General features: G+C 41.8%; 1 protein-coding gene across 1 annotated transcript in view; it reads right to left on the reverse strand.

The window, feature by feature from the left end:
- Nucleotides 1-13,855, reverse strand: part of Btbd1 (BTB domain containing 1) — a 38,825-nt gene extending 24,970 nt beyond the window's left edge. Inside the window, exons 1-3 of the mRNA XM_021633064.2 lie at nt 13,347-13,855; nt 5,160-5,316; nt 436-541 (exon numbers count right to left, since the gene is read on the reverse strand). Of these exons, the coding sequence (XP_021488739.1) occupies nt 436-541; nt 5,160-5,316; nt 13,347-13,771 (688 nt within the window). The 5' untranslated portion in view covers nt 13,772-13,855. The remainder of the gene's footprint in view (nt 1-435; nt 542-5,159; nt 5,317-13,346) is intronic.
- Between the last annotated feature and the right edge of the window lie 2,347 nt (nt 13,856-16,202).

The following is a 16,202-nucleotide window of genomic DNA, read 5'->3' on the forward strand; positions in this document are numbered from 1 at the left end:
ACACAACCCCAATTTAAAGTAACATCTCAATTTTTTTGCAGCTGCCAAGTAATTATTTTCCACAGATCTGGTACCTACTTAGAAAGGCAAGTTACAGCTACATGCTAGCTAATCTACTAACGTGCTAAAAACCCTAATGTTCACATATTTTGTTCCTTGACATCTCTAACTAGCAGTTATTTAAGACAAATCACATTTTACTCTTCTTTTTACTTGCTCTAGGACTCTAGTACAATCCCATGAAGATGGTGAGCAATTTTAGTAATTTGGTACCTTCTGAAGCACACTGAGCTTCGATGAAAGAAAGCAGAACTTATAAGGAGGTAGATTACCATCAATCATCTGGAGAAAACAATAATTTATACAGTTTCCCACCAAGGCTGACAAGATATCGATGTGCCTAAAATGCAAACATTTTGTTTACTGGGAACTTACCTATGTCAATATCAGTAAACCCTTCTGCGCTTATGGCATCCATCGTGCTTTTGTCTATCGTGTCTAGACAAAGACTAGCCAGCTGAGGTTCATCGAATAACCGCGCCTATACATACAAAGAAACAGTCATCTTACTCTCAGTTACTTTCCCTTCAGACTGTGCACATTCTAAGTTGATACTGTAGACAGCTATAATTGCTAATTATGCAAATTCTGACAATGAAAAATGGAAGGCTAAAGAATATTAATGTTTCACATTATCAGCAATCTTGTTCTTTTTACTTTCATATGCATATATATCACAGCCTATTTCCTGCTGTGTTACTTAGTCTGGTCCCTCGCACTCTCTCTAGGTTAGGTAAAGCACAGCACACAGTGCAGTGTTTGTGTAAGATCATCTGGTTAGATAGGATACAGTCCAATATGGAACATTTTAGTCTTAGCATCACTGGGAACTAGAACATCAATTACCAAGAAAAAAAAGTAAATCACAATTGTTTTTAACAATTCCTGTTGTGATGGAAGCTGTATAAGAACATTAGAGCACCATAGCTCCAGGTACCCAACAAATTAATCACACCAGAAATGACACTCTTAGGTCTTCACTTAATTTTAAGTAAAATTCTTTTCTGAAAGATTTGTTTTATGTGTATGAGCGTTTTGCATGCATGTAGGTATGTGTACTGTGTGTGTGCTTGGTGCCTGCACAGATCAAAGAGATTTGGCTCCCCTGGAACTTGCGTTACAGAAGATTGAGACATCATTCAGGTGCTAGAAATTGAATCTAGGTCCTCTATGAGAGCAGCTCTTTAACTACTGAGCCATCTTGTTAGTCCCAGTAAAATTAATATTAAAGGATTCTGTAACTGAGTTTCTGTGTATGTGTGTGTACATGTGAACATATATGTGTGCGTATATGCCCGCTTACATGCACACAGGCCAGAGATACCAAGTGCTTTCCTCTATCACTCTTCACCTTGTTTTCAAACAGTCTCTCTGAACCTGAAGTTCAACAGCTGAGGTAGGCTGGCTGGCTATTACCTGTCTCTGCCTGTCAATGCTGGCATTACAGAGGCACAGTAACATGCACAGCTTTTATGTGAATATTAGGGATTTGAATGCATGTCCTGTTGATTTTACAACAAGCACTGCCCTGAGTGATTTCTCCAACCCAGATTCACTAAATCAGATGCAAGTGAACAAATGTTCTCCTCGGATTATGCACTGGGCTTCTTTATATTAATTTGCTAACATCAGCTTTAAATAATAAAAAAGTATTAGTACATTAACTCTATTTCATGTATTTTTCCCATAAAATTTGGAATTTCGAAGTTTACAGAAAGTTTTAAGGATAGCACATACACACTTCGATGTATGCTATATCCAGATTACCTATCTAAAAAGTTCCTACTGCATCTTAGTTATTCTCTTTCTCTCCATACAAACCTCTGTAAACACACAACACCTGCGTGGTAGTGAACCATGAGAGTAAGTTGCATACATTTTAGGCTTTTAAATTTCTTAAAAATAAGGATATTCTCACATAAGTTTAGTAGTTGGTTTTGATAAATACAAAATTAAATTAATATAATAGTCCTTAATTTGCTGGCTGATTTCAGTTTTGTGATTTTGACCTGGTCCTATATCTGTAACATTTTTCCTTCTAGTAGAGGATCCAGTCTACAACCAGAGTTTATTCATTCTTAAATAAATTTAGTGCATTTTCATAAAGTGAAAAAAAAAAATCTATCAAACAGATTTTTGCTTTGTTTTTTGAAGACAGGGTTTCTATGTCTTTGTGTAGCCCTGGTTATCTTGGAACTTACTATGTAGACATGGTTGGCCTCAAACTCACAGAAATCTGCCCGCCTCTGCCTCTGGAGTGCTAGGATTAAAGGCATGTGCCATTAAAGGATTAAAAGCCCAGTTCTTCAACAGACATTTTAATTGGGAGCCAGACTATTTTTATTTGTTGTTCAAACAAAACACTAATCTTTCAAGCTAGAAAAAAATAAATTCTGTACAAATTTTTTGTGGTAGCAACTATTTGTTAATAATAAAATACTATCCTTAATATACTACTTTAGTTTCTTGGTTTATAAATAACAGAATTTGAAATATAAAAGTTGTTTTGATACCCTGCTGGGTAGAGTCTTTCAGAGGCCTCTGTGGTAGGCTCCTGCCCTGTTTCCCGTTTTTTTCCCTCTTCCGATATCTATCCTGTTTGTCTTTCTGAATGAGGATTATCTTACCCAGGGTCCTCCTTCTTGCTTAGCTTCTTTAGGTGTACAGATTTTAGTATGTTTATCCTATATTATATGTCTAATATCCACTTATAAGTGAGTATATACCATGTGTGTCTTTCTGCTTCTAGGATACCTCACTCAGGATGATCTTTTCTAGTTCCCACCATTTGCCTGCAAATTTCATGATTTCCTTGTTTTTAATCGCTGTGTAGTATTCCATTGTGTGAATATACCACAATTTCTGTATCCATTCCTCAGGTTGAGGGACATCTGGGTTGTTTCCAGATTCTGACTATTACGAATAAACATGGCTGAGCAAATGTCCTTGTTATATACTTGAGCATATTTTTGATATATGCCTAGGAGTGGTAAAGCAAATGCTGAGACTCAGAGCCAAACTTTGGGCAGAGTGCAGGGAATCTTATGAAAGAAGGGGGAAATAGAAAGACCTGAAGGGGACAGGAGCTCCACAAGGAGAGCAACAGAACCAAAAAATCTGCGCACAGGGGTCTTTTCTGAGACGGATACTCCAACCAAGGACCATGCATGGAAATAACCTAGAACCCCTGCAAAGATGTAGCCCATGGTAGCTCAGTTCCCTAGTAAGGGGCACAGGGGCCGTCTCTGACATGAACTCAGTGGCTGGCTCTTTGATCACCTGCCCCTGAGGTGGGGGGGAAGGCAGCCTTACCAGGCCACAGAGGAAGACAATGCAGCCAGTCTTGATGAGACCTGATAGGCTAGGGTCAGATGGAAGGGGAGCCTGTGTATCAGTGGATTGGGGGGAGGGGCATGGGAAGAGAAGAGGGAGAGAGGATGGGGTTGGGAGGGCATGAGGGAGGGGGCTGCAGTGGGACACAAAGTAAGTAAGTTGTAATAAATTAAAAAGAATAAATTTTTAAAAAAGAATATAAAAGTTGTTACTGCTAGGCAGTAGTGGTACATGCCTTCAATCCCAGCACTTGTAAGGCAGAGACAGGCTGAGCTCTGTGAGTTCAAAGCTAGGCTGGTCTACAAGAGTGAGTTTCGGGACAGCCAAGGCAACACAGAGAAACACTGTCTCAAAAAGCAAAAAAGTTGTTACATAGCCTGGCGTCTTGGCACACTAGGGAGCCAGTACTAGGCAACCAGAGGCCCTGCAGATCTCGTGAGTTCAAGGTCAGCCTGAAAACCAATACTACAAAGAAAAACCCTATCTAAAAAACACAAAAACAAAACAAAAAAGTTGCTACTTAATCTGCTCCAAAACATTAAAATTCCTTAAACAATATATCATTCTTAATGGTTTCTTGTTGTTAGGCAAGAAATAGCACAAATCTGTTATATGACTTTGGTTAACTTCTTTCACCTCTGCCTCAATTTCTGCCCATCCCTAGTATTGTTCCTTCTCTAACTCTCCGCAGACTTTCAGTTTCTTAATGGTACATAAGTCTTCACTCTGACTAGCAACACTTCATGAAGTTCTAATTAAGATTAATTAAAATACACAAACAACTTAAGAAAGGTATCTGACTCAACAGCCATCATCTAATACATTTTGCTATTATTACTAGCTTAGTCTCTGGCATATGTGGATATCTGTAACTATGTCCACAAAGAGCGATATCAGCAAGGTCTTTCTTTAAGGACAAATATTTAATAAAGAAGTCTGTTTTTAAAGCACCTGATGTTTACTACATAACAGAATAAACAACTACAAAGTTGAGCCCTGGGCCTTGCAACACTTACTGTGAGGCTTCAGACAGGCAGTTAATTTGAACAGATTTTAATTCTCATTTTTAAAATGAGAATTGACCTAGAAGTCACCAGTAATTATCTGGTACTAAAACTCAACAGGAATATATATTGCTTTGTTTCAGTGAGTTGCAATATGTTGCCCAGGCTGGCCTCAAACTTCTGATGGCTCTAAGTATTCCCCCTGCTTCAGTTTCCTGAGTGCTGGAACTACAGGCATGTGCTGTCATGTAGGATTCATGTCAAGCAGGATTCTATTTTATGAACTCCTAATTTTAAACACAGTTCACACAAAAGTATTACAACAGTGTCTAAAAACAGAAATAATTTATTTTTATCTAAAGAGGGTTAGAAGACACCTAACAAAATGATACATAACACGTTAGGGATGGTTAATGGTCCTTTAGTTATGTTGTTTATAAAGACATCACTAGGCTATACACTTTTACTCTATGGATTGTACTTAATGAGGCATAAATAGTATTTCATATGAACCTAATATTGTAACTGCTTCAGTAGTGAGTCAAGAAAGTTCAGGTGTTGGCACAGATATAAAAGAGAGTCAATCTTAGAACTCCTGTTATTAAATACTCAATTTTTATTTCAGATCCAGCAAAAATTAAAAATGAGTATGTTCAGAAATTTTCATTGTATCACACTCTCAACCACAGCATAAAGAATATATTTTAATGCCATCTGGTTATGTTCAATCTTTACACTACTATTTTTGCTACATTCACTTACCTGCGTAAGCAACATAAAGGCATTATCTGCCCTGAGATGTTTGGTGAGAAACTCTACACAATGTGCTTCCAGTGCAGGGACTGCATATTTCTTAGCAGTATAAAGGGTGGTCATAACGGTTTCTGGACCAATTTGAACTTCATCTGAATACAAAAACCTGAAAAGCAATTGGAAAATTTGAAGAGAAGATCAGCAATGTTTTAGAAAAGCGATCTATCAAAATTAAAGTTTAATGAGCAAACAAACAAAAGAAAAAGCCCTGAAATTAACCTCCAAGTAAGCACCTGCACAGACATCCTATTCTTATCCCTGAGAGGTACAAAGTATTTCTGTTTTCGGGAGGTTAACAGTGCTCAGGAGACAGACATACAAATACATCTTTGGCTCCTTTTAGCTCTCCATAGCTAAATACAAGATCAGTGGTTTACTAATGTCTCCTTCATCAAAGGACATTCACAGTCAGCTAAGATCACATCTTCAAATGCTAGAAGATTCATTAATTTCTTGATAGCAGATCCTTCTTTTTCCTTAAAACCTTTCATACTCATTTCAGAATTAACACAGTGACCAGAGATTAGAACGCTGGGACTCTTAAAGAATAAAATAATCCAGTTGACCTGTATCTATCAGTATCAGTAGAGTCAAACAAATCTCTATTAATAATACATGTGAGGGAAGAAAAAATAAATTGTGTGGGTTTGAGCCAGTGCTATCATTTCTGTGGATGTGGCTTTAAGCAAATTATCATGGTGTGACTCTCTGAAGAGATGAAAGTAACAGTATCTATTTGTAATGTTGCAGTGAGAATGAACACAAGTTAAAAACATAAAGCTTTCGGTACAGCTTGACAAAAAATAAACTTAAGTAAATGCCAGCTGTTTACTGTATGATCTAATTTGTTTACAAAAAAAAAAAAAAGTTTTCCTCTGCATTTTGGAATCAATCTTTCTTTCCTTTCCTTTCCTTTCCCACCCTGGACAGGGTTTCTCTGTGTAGCCCTGGCTGTCTGTCCTGGAACTCACTTTGTAGACCAGTGCTGGGATTAAAGGTGTGCACCACCATGACTGGCAGAATACTGCTTTTTCTTTTTTTTTAAGTCCCATTTTTCTTTCTAGCAATCATATTCAAATTTCTAAAACATCCTACTTTGTTCTTGATTATTCCTTTTTCTTCCCTCCAGAACTTTTATGTCTTAGTTTTATGGATACAAAAACTTTCCCCAAGTTTCCAAGACATTTAAAAGGAATTTTAAGTCTTCTTTTTCCTCAAGTCCATGTTTCCTTGAAATTCATGTTCTGTTTGTCTTTGTCATTCATGTTCTGATTTTCTGTGTGTCAAGTGGTCAACATCTCCAAGTTCAGTAATTAGTAGCTGGTCTGTTTCCAGGTGAAATCTTGAAAAAGCAAAGGTTGGCATGAATTCCCAGCATGTGGAAACTGTTGCCCGGCACCTTGCCTTACAGTGAGAAGCCAGCACTGAGATCAAGAACCCCTCATGCCATTATGACAACTTTACCCTGTGGTTCCAAAATCATACCAGCAGTTCTATTTGTTGCCAGGCAGCTTGCTCAAACTTCCAGAAAAAACTTTGGTCATCATCAGCACTTGGTTGAAGGACAGTCTGTAAGGGGGCTTTACATTAATTTCTATGTCTTAGCACTAGGCTTTCTTTCCACCCTTTCTTTCTTTACCAGCAATGCCTAGCTAGAGTTCTACCAGAACAGCTCCTGCTGCGCTGCAGCTCCTTCTGTGGTCTGAATTCTAGGTTCCAGATTCAGCCACTCTCCTCTTACACACACAACTTCTAAGTACACTGTCTGTCTTCTACAAGCTGGCCATTCCAACCCTCTCCTTGTCTCCTCTGTATCAAGCATACTGGCTTTAATATTTCTTAATAATCATTTCAGCTGAGAGAGAGATGGGAGACAAGGGCACAAAGCCGAAGTACATAGTTCTCTATGAATCTGTGTTTGGGAGCTCCAATTTAGGCAGCCATGAAATATCTACAAAGACATTCTAGGTCCAAAAAAGAATTGTATCTTAGATTACTCTGCATGCAGCTGGGTGTGGTGGTACACACCAGTGGTCCAGCCAGGGGCAGAGTCAGAGGCAAGGGGATTTCCATTTGTTTAAGGCCAGTCTGATCTACAAAGCAAGTCCAAGGCTATACAGAGAAACCCTGTCTGGGAAAAAAAAAAAAAAAAAAAAAAAGAAACCATTTCAGAATGCAATTTAAAAGTAAATGCTGGACTATAAAAAATAAGAAAGGAAAATTTTTCCCTTACAGTACCAGACAAGGGTAGGCACATCTAAGTTTTAATGAATACAAGTTAACACACTAGGCAAAAGTTTCTAAGTAACATCAATGCTTGGGGGTACATTTTTATCCTCCCTCCCTCCCTCCCTCCTTTCTTTCTTTCTTTCTTTTCTTTCTTCTTGAGACAGGGTTTCTCTGTGTAGCCAAGGCTGTCCTGGAACTTGTTCTGTAGACCAGGCTGGTCTGGAACTCATCGAGATCTGCCTGCCTCTGCCTCCTGAGTGCTGGGATTAAATACGTGCTCCACCACCACCCAGCTAGTATTTTCGATTCTAATAAGAAAACTTCGAAAACCCAAGAACTGTCTTGCTCATATTTCATTTATACATGTTTCTACATAAATAAACGACCTGGGCATCTAAACTCTAATACCTACGGCAACAGTGAAGCTGAACGTCCCAGCTGAACTGCCCTAATAAAGAAGGTATTGAAATGGTGAACACTGTCGCAAGCAGGGCTTTATTTAGACTTAGGCACAGATGGCTCTTTACCCTGAAATAGGTTTAATCAGTAGGATCTCTCTTCGTTCAAAGACCTACTCATTTATCAACTGTTATGTGTATGAGGCTGAGTGTGTTTGTGTGCCACTTGCATGCTAGTGCCTGCAAAGGCCAGAAGAGTCTCAGATTACCTGGATCTGGGGTTATAGGCAGTGGTGATCTGTCCTGTGGGTGCTGGGAACCAAATCCTGTTGTCTACAAAAGCAATAAGTACTCTTAATTATTGAGCTATCTCTCTAGCCCCCAATTAGAATTTTTATTTTATAATATTAAGGAAAACTAAGACACATCTAAAACTTAAACATGACACTACCAAAACTTCTTTTTATTACTGTGCATGCATGATATCTATGTGTGTGGGTACATGTCACAGCATGCCAATAGGTAAAATAGAAACTTCATGGAACTGGCTCTCCCCTTTACCCTATCCATGCTCACCTCAGACTGCCAAGCTCACAGAGCAAGCACCATAGCATAGAACCAACTCTTTATATTCTAAAGGGACAACTAAAGCCGCCAGATACAACCTTTAAGGACAGGATCATAAAACAGAGAAATAATTGTATGTAATCAAAGAGTGCTTCCTTATCTTCACCCCAAAGACGGTCTCTAACAAGGTAAAATCCAAGGCTGTATTTAATACAATGTAAGCTATTTTTGAGATAGGGTCTTCTGTAGCCAAGTTTCAGGCCTTGACTTTCTGATCCTCAAGCCTCTACCTCCCAGTGTATCACCACACCTTGCTAATTAAAATGATATGCACATGTGTTCTTGCATGTATGTGGTGGGTGGGTGTGGAGATTAACTTCTGGAACACAAGCCATCTCCTCTGAGGACAGAGTCTCGGTGGCCTGGAGCTCACTAATGAGGCCAGACAGGTCAGGGATCCCAGGGTTCTCCTGAATTAGCCTCCCCAGCTCTGGGACTGCCAGTGCATGGCTGCAACAGCTGGGACTTCCATGCTGGTTCCGGGAACCTCATTTTTACAAGGCCACCTCTTTACCATTCAAGTTGTTCCTCCAGCCCTGAATCAAAACAGCTTTGAGAGAATAGAGTGAAAATTTGATTTTTATATTAGAAAAAGGGGGGGGGGGGCGCTACAAGATCACACCTGAGGAACTTCATGGAACTGAAGTTCCTTCAAAAATTCATTTTATTCAAAAATATTTTTGTATCATTAGGTACTGTCATTAGGTAACAGCTATAGAAAGGGTAAGGTAGTTTTGTCTATAGTAAAGTTCACAGTTTGATAATGTTCAAAAAGTAAAGTCAGAAGAAAAGAAGTTATCAATTAGGCACTAAGATACAATAATCGCTTAGGAAGCCCACATTAAACCACGCCTTCCGCCATTAGTGCTATTACATAGGTTTCGGCTGGTTCACATGATTCCCATTACTCATGAGCAGAATGTAGCAGAGCAAATATATCAGGTTAGAGCCTACACTTTGAGAATACCTGGGAGCTTCCACTTTTGTCCAAGAAATCAAGCTTACTGAAATGACCAGCTAGAAAGGTACAAGGAAAGGAAGAGCCTCAAACTATTTAAAAATCATCCCAGAATCCGAGTCAAACCCTCCATGACATGACCCCCCACCCCAACCCACCCCCCACCACCCTAGATGCTATGTGAAATCAATTCATGAAGCCTTAAAGATGTGCCAAACAATCGGTGATCCCATCAACCTACACAGTTCCGATGATAATGAAACGACTGTTTAAAACCACTAAGTAGTGAGTGGTTTGTTCTAGGGTAACGTGCAACCAGAACATGCTAAGATTAAATGACCTAGTGTACAAATTTGCCTGTAGCGGAAGGAAACTGATTTAATAAAAAAAAGTAAGCCCCAAAATGATTAACTGAAGCTTAATAATTACTGTCTTTTGCATAGAGGCTGTACAGTTGGAAGAGGCCTTGGCAGGGAGGCATTAAAATAAGGAAAATGCCACCAGTAATTAGGTGGGGACACTGAATGGATAGACAAAAAGGGGCAAAGTGATCATATCACAATGGCCTTTAACACCTGTGAAGTATTACACTTCATCCAACAAACAAAAAATTCAGAGAGAAACTATGGTGACCCAAGTGCTAGAGTGACGACGGTGTGGGGGTAGGGAGTGCAGAATACAAGGAATCATTAGTAAGAGCGCATTACTGTTTTGTTTCCCCCTCCCCAGGGTTATCAAGAGCTTACGTTTTATCACACCATCATGAATTCATTTTCATTTTTCAAAACCCTCAGTACCAGTTAACACAGCTAACCACTTTCCACAGCTAACAAATTTTTCCACCCTCATTTTCCAAATATTTTCTTTGACTGGATTTTCAGGATAACAGGTTCCTGTTTCCTTTTCTCAGTTCACTGACAGCTGCCTGTTTTGCTTCCTGCTTCCTTTCCCTTCCTACATCTCTCCGAGCTGCAAGATCACAGGGTTTTCATCCTTGTACTTTACATCCTTGTTTCACAATCCACTTCTTTCCCAAGTTAATTTCATTAAGTTAAATCATTTTAAATGCCATTCATTTTTAACTTTCTCTGATTCCACCTTCAAAATATAACCAGAATTTGACCACTTATCCTATCACTACCTCCCTGGCAGCTCACCATCATCTAAGTAGAGACAGGAAACCCTCTTCATCAGCCTGCTTCCCAGTTTACTGCCCTATCTAATCTCCCAGCAACAGCCAGATGAGTTTTTAAAGTGTAAATAGCATCACAGCACTCCATGAAAACCCTCCTTTAGTTTTCTCTCTATCCCAGAGGAGAAGTCAAAAGTCCTTCCTCAGTCTCTCAAAGCCTGCTTGGGCTGTCTTTTCCCACTATTACCAGCTAGTAGTTTCTTTTTATCTGCTCAAACCACACTGGTTTACTCTTGTAGGCTCTCTAACAGGACACAGTTAAGGACTAAAGCATGACCCTCCCCCTCCTTAGAAAGCTTTCTCTTACAGCTTGATCATTTTTCTTCAAACAGTTAGTCTTGATATTATGTCCTAATTTTCCCTTATGTAATTATTCCCTTTGCGAGAGCAGGGACTTTTACTTGTTCACTGCTGACTCCTACACTAAAAACAAAACAAAACAAAACAAAACTGCACGAAGAGACACAGTATTTGTTAAATGAACATCATTTATAAGTGAGAGAGCTTTAAGTGAGCAGTTTATTAAAGAGTTTAAAACCTAAGTTCATAAGCCTGTACATAATGTTAAATAATTAAGATTGTAAAAGCAATAAAAAAAATGCCTCAGCTACCTTACTTTTCCAGTTTAGCAAGCACCACAAGACTTGTCACACAATACTAAATATGATACCAATGTTTCAAAGCTAAGTAAAATTAGTCTAAGTAAAAATTAGTCTAGACATTCATTTCAGAATAGAAAAATGACCAGAACCTGAATATCATGAAAATATATAATTTACCAAAAACAAAAAAAACGAGAAATCAAATGGCATTGTATATTTCAAGGACTCTAAAATTAACTTATTTCCTATTAAAACTAGCACATTCAATGAAAATATGAGTTAAAAACAAAAGTATGAAAGAGCCCTTTCATAATTTTATTCTAGCACTATCAATAAGAGTCCCTAATAGTTTTACTTGATAGTTCTCAAATTTAGCCAGTGTAACTATCACTTAGGAAAAGTATTAAAAATGCTTTAAGGTTTCATCTCCAAATGATACCAAAAGGAAAGCTCTACAAACATAACATCGTGAAAGTGGCCAAAGAATCTTTTTTTTTTTTTTTTTTTTTTGTATTTTTGTTCCTGCATGTATGTGGAGGCAGGTACACACATGAAGGTCAGAGAACAATTTGCAGGAGTAAGTTCTCTCCTTTCATCACGTGGATCACATCACAGGTATCTAACTCAGGTCTTCAGGATTGCTAACAAAAGCCTTTACCCACTGAGCCATCTCCCTGGACTATCATTTTAAGAAACACCACTGAACTACATAATCTGGGAAAGCTATATCCAGTTCTCCTGGTCAGCTTCAAAATCCAAATGACCCAAATACTAGCCATTAGGCTGTACAGCTCTCCCCACAAATGCAAGTAAATTAAATGCTGGAAATTCTGTGAGCGAAGAGGAAAAAGGTACTATCAGCTTTCCAGTTCAACACCACTTACTTTGGCAAATTGGTGTTTCCCTGTAGCCCATCTCCAGGTATATAACGTTTGCTCCATTCCTTTTCAGTTGTTACTATGTTGCACAAAATTCAAAATGCCGACATAAAACATTCCCCTAGTATTACCTGGTATTCACAGTGATTGCATTATATTCCATCAAGTGGACCCATTATTGTTTATCAAACTATTTATTCCCTTGGCCTGACTTCTTTCCACATTATTGTGAAGAATGCTAATGGAGATAGATATTTTTCGGTAACTTAATGTTTCCTAAGTGTACAAATCTAAACTGCGCGACTATTTTTCAAAGGCTTTTTATGAATATTTTTGTCAGAAAGTGTTCCGACAGTCATCTCTTAAAATGGTGGGCCACACTTGAGGGACTGAAAGTAGGCTGAGTCCAAAGACAGCTTGGCATACATACCAAGCTCCAAGTCAGCCAAGCCTACATAATTAGACCCTGTCCCAGAAAATAAAAACCCAAACCCAAAACAAAACAAACAATTCGGTGGGGCTGATGAAAATGAGAAATTGCTTCACAGTTTTAATTTACACTTCCTTATTTAGTAATGAGGTTAAACGTCCTTGACTTCTGTTTTTTTCTATTCTATTTATCGTTTTTTATCCATGTACTAATGGGGACTTAAGATTTATTTCTTGTGTGAACTTCATAGCTCACTCTGTATGCATCTTCTTGATGAAGCTGAGGACCTTTGTGGACTCTCGTGTTCCACGGACCTGCCTGTTTACGTCAGAGTTACTCAAGACGGCCAGCTTAAAAACAACACATCACTCAGGCAGCCAAAAACCATCTCCGTATAATGAAACACACATGGTCCTCTGGGAGCTGACAAGGCTACCTTGGACGAGTTTCTTTTCTGGGCCTCGCTCCCATTTGTCAAACTGGGGTAAACAGCCCGATCTCCCTCCCGGACAGGACTGCTGGGATTAAAAACTATGGACGCCAAAATGCTACTCCCTTCCACCGAAGAAAGCTAACGAGCTAGCCATCTCCGAAGCAGGCCAGCCAGTTGCCTGCCATTACTTTCGGGAGTCTAGACAACAAATCGCGACGGGCCTGAAGACACCAGTTCTCCCAGTCCCCATCAGCTGGCGCGTCCTTCAGACAAAAACCAACCGGGCGAGCGGGCGCTCGGGCCGGCCTGCGCCGTCCTCGACCCGGCCCCGGACTACGCCAGCGCCCTTCACCGGCGGAGGCCGCCGGCCCCGCGCGCCCGCCGCTCACCTCAGCAGCGCCAGGAAGGCGGCGGGCTCCACGTCCGGCAGCTCGATCTCGGCCGACGTCGTGGCCATGCCGCCGTTGAACATGGCGTCGAAGACCGCGCTGCCCGCCGCCAGCACGAAGCGGTGGGCGGGGATGCGCTGCGGGCCCCCGGCGGCCGCGCCGCCGCGGCCCTTGCCGAGCACGAACCGCACATCGCTCAGCAGCTCCGAGTTGAAGAGGAAGGCGAAGCGCTCCTTGAGCGACGCCTTGGTGGCCTGCCAGTTGTACAGCGGCTCCCGCTGCAGCGGCAGCAGCGGCCCGAGGGCCGACGGCGACGGAGCGGGCGGCGGCGGCGGAGGCGGCGGCGGCGGCGGGGCCGGAGGACCCAGCTCCGCCTCGGCCCCGGCCGCCGGCTCCCCCGCCGCGGCTGACCCGAGCGAGGCCATCCTCCCGCTGCGCGGCTCTGCTCAGGGGGCGAGCGCCCGGCGCGCCGCCGCCATCGTCGAGCCGCCCCGAGGCCGGCGCCGCCCCCTCGCCTTCCGGGAAAGGCGCTTCCGGCCGCGCGCCTCCGCCCTCCCGCGGGGCGGCGTGACTGAGCGGGAGGGGAGGGGAGGGGAGGGGAGGGAGGACGGCGGGGATCGGGCCGCCGCTCGCCCCTCATCCCCGCCGTCCGCCGCTCCCCAGCCCGCCGTCGCCCCTCGCTCGGTGGGGTCCACCCCGCTTCTCCCTCTCTGCCGCGCGCGGACGCGGCCCCAGCCCTCTTGGTGCAGAAGCTGGAAGTGCGGGGACCTCGAGGGCACTGCGAGGGAGGGTTTGGAGGGGCGACGCCCTAACGTACCGAAAGATGGGACGGTGGCCCCGTCACCGCCGCGGTGGAACCCCACCGGTCTCTCCCCAGGTTTGCAGGTCCCTCGGCTGCCCTCCGGTCTCTCCAGGCCGCCCTCCGCCCCGTGGAAAGAGTTCCTCCTCCGTTTCCATGTCTGCGGTCGAGGCCCTTCCTGCTCAGCCGTCTCCCAGGCCTGAGCAGAACAAACCACCCTGTGAAACCCAAAGAATTGAACTGAGATTTGCTCATGCCTGTCTGTGATCCCAGGGAAATGGAGGCCGAGGCAATGAACTTAGCTGCAAGTGGGATCTCAGCCTGGGCTGCAAACTGAGATCCTGTCTTAACTCCTCTCTCCTCAAAAACAAATGGGAAAGGCACTGCCAGCTAAGTAAGTCCTCTTCCAGGCAGTGTTTCTATGTGGTTGTCATTATGTGGGAACCTTTCTTGAACCCTGCAGTAATAAGCTGATCCTGAGATAAGTCAGTTCTTAGAGGCAGAATAAAAAAGACCCAGAGAATGTTTCTTTACCAGGTAAGACTAGTTGGGAAAAAAAAAAAAAAAAAACACAAAACCTTATGGTTTACAGATGTCAAGTAATCTAAGAGCCCTAAACTTGGATTTTGTAGCGGGATTAGATAAGAAATGAAAGCTTATTCTTTGAAAACAAAAGCGAGATACCAGAACAACCTTTTTTTTTTTAATTTCCGTATTTTAATGTCCATTTTTAGGGAGATTAAAAATAATCTGAAAAACTGTTATTAATTTTTAAATGTGTATAATTCAATGATCTATTATAGGACTTTAAAAATACAGTTGCAAAAAAAAGAAGAAGAAGAAGAGCCTGGGCACTAGTGGTGTTCGCCTTTAATCCCAGCACTGAGGAGGCAGAGGCAGGCCTGGTCTGCTGAGGGAGTTCCAAGACAGCCAACGCTACACAAAGAAACCCTGTCGAGAAAAACAAAACAAAAAAAAAGCCAAAACAGTTGCACTTGCCACCAAGCCTGTTGACCTGAGTTTAATCCCCAGGACCTACATGGTAGAAGGAGGGAACTGACTCCTGTAAATTGTCCTTTGACCTCTAGATATGCTGACATATACACCCACCCTGTAATCATGAAATGTAATTTAAAAACAGCTGGGTGTGATGCTGCATACCTTTGATCCCATGAGACAGGGGCTTACTTAGCTCTGTGACTTCCAAAGAACCCTGTCTCATAAATAAATAAAAACAGCCCACAGGGCCATTACTTATATATCCAAGCTGTGGTGCTCCAGCATATGTACAGACACACACACGCAAAAAAAAAATGATAAAAAGAAAAAAAAAAAACTACAGAGAGGGCAGGGCACAGTGGTCCATATCTTTAATCCCAAAACTAAGGAGGCAGAGGCAGGCAGCTCTCTTGAGTTCCAGGCCAACCTGATCTACAAAGCAAGTTCCCAGCCAGCCAGGGCTACAAAGTGAGACCTGTCTTAAAAAAACAACCAACAAACAACACAACAACAACAAAAAACACAAAACTAGTTCCTGTCAGATACAAAGCCCACTATTCCCAGGTGGCAGTGCTGGTAATGTTCTAAACAGCAGAAATTTGGGTAAGTAGAATTGTTGGGTAAACAAGCCTAAAGGTTTCTATGTACTAGAAAAGCAATCTCTTAAAGCAGCTGCTGTTCCCCAAGAATCTCCCTTAATCCACCAGGAACCTGCTGGGCAGTGGTGGTGATACACACACACACACACACACACACACACACACACACACACACACACACGTGCTCTCAACTCTAATCCCAGCACTCAGAAAACAGAGGTAGGCAGATTTCTGAGTTTGTGGCTAGTCTGGTCTACAGAGTGAACTCTAGGACAGTCAGTGCTACACAGAGAAACCTTGTCCCAAGAAAACAAAATAAAAATTAAAAAATTCTCCTGGACTCTTTCTTAACCTTTCCCCAAAGGTCAGCTGCCTCAGGCAAGGGCATCTAGTTTCCAATCAGTCCAAACAACCCATATCAGCTCTGATTCCCTACCCTGATGACTGTCACATAAAATC

This window comes from Meriones unguiculatus, chromosome 14 (assembly GCF_030254825.1).
Source record: "Meriones unguiculatus strain TT.TT164.6M chromosome 14, Bangor_MerUng_6.1, whole genome shotgun sequence".
Taxonomy (NCBI): domain Eukaryota; kingdom Metazoa; phylum Chordata; class Mammalia; order Rodentia; family Muridae; genus Meriones; species Meriones unguiculatus.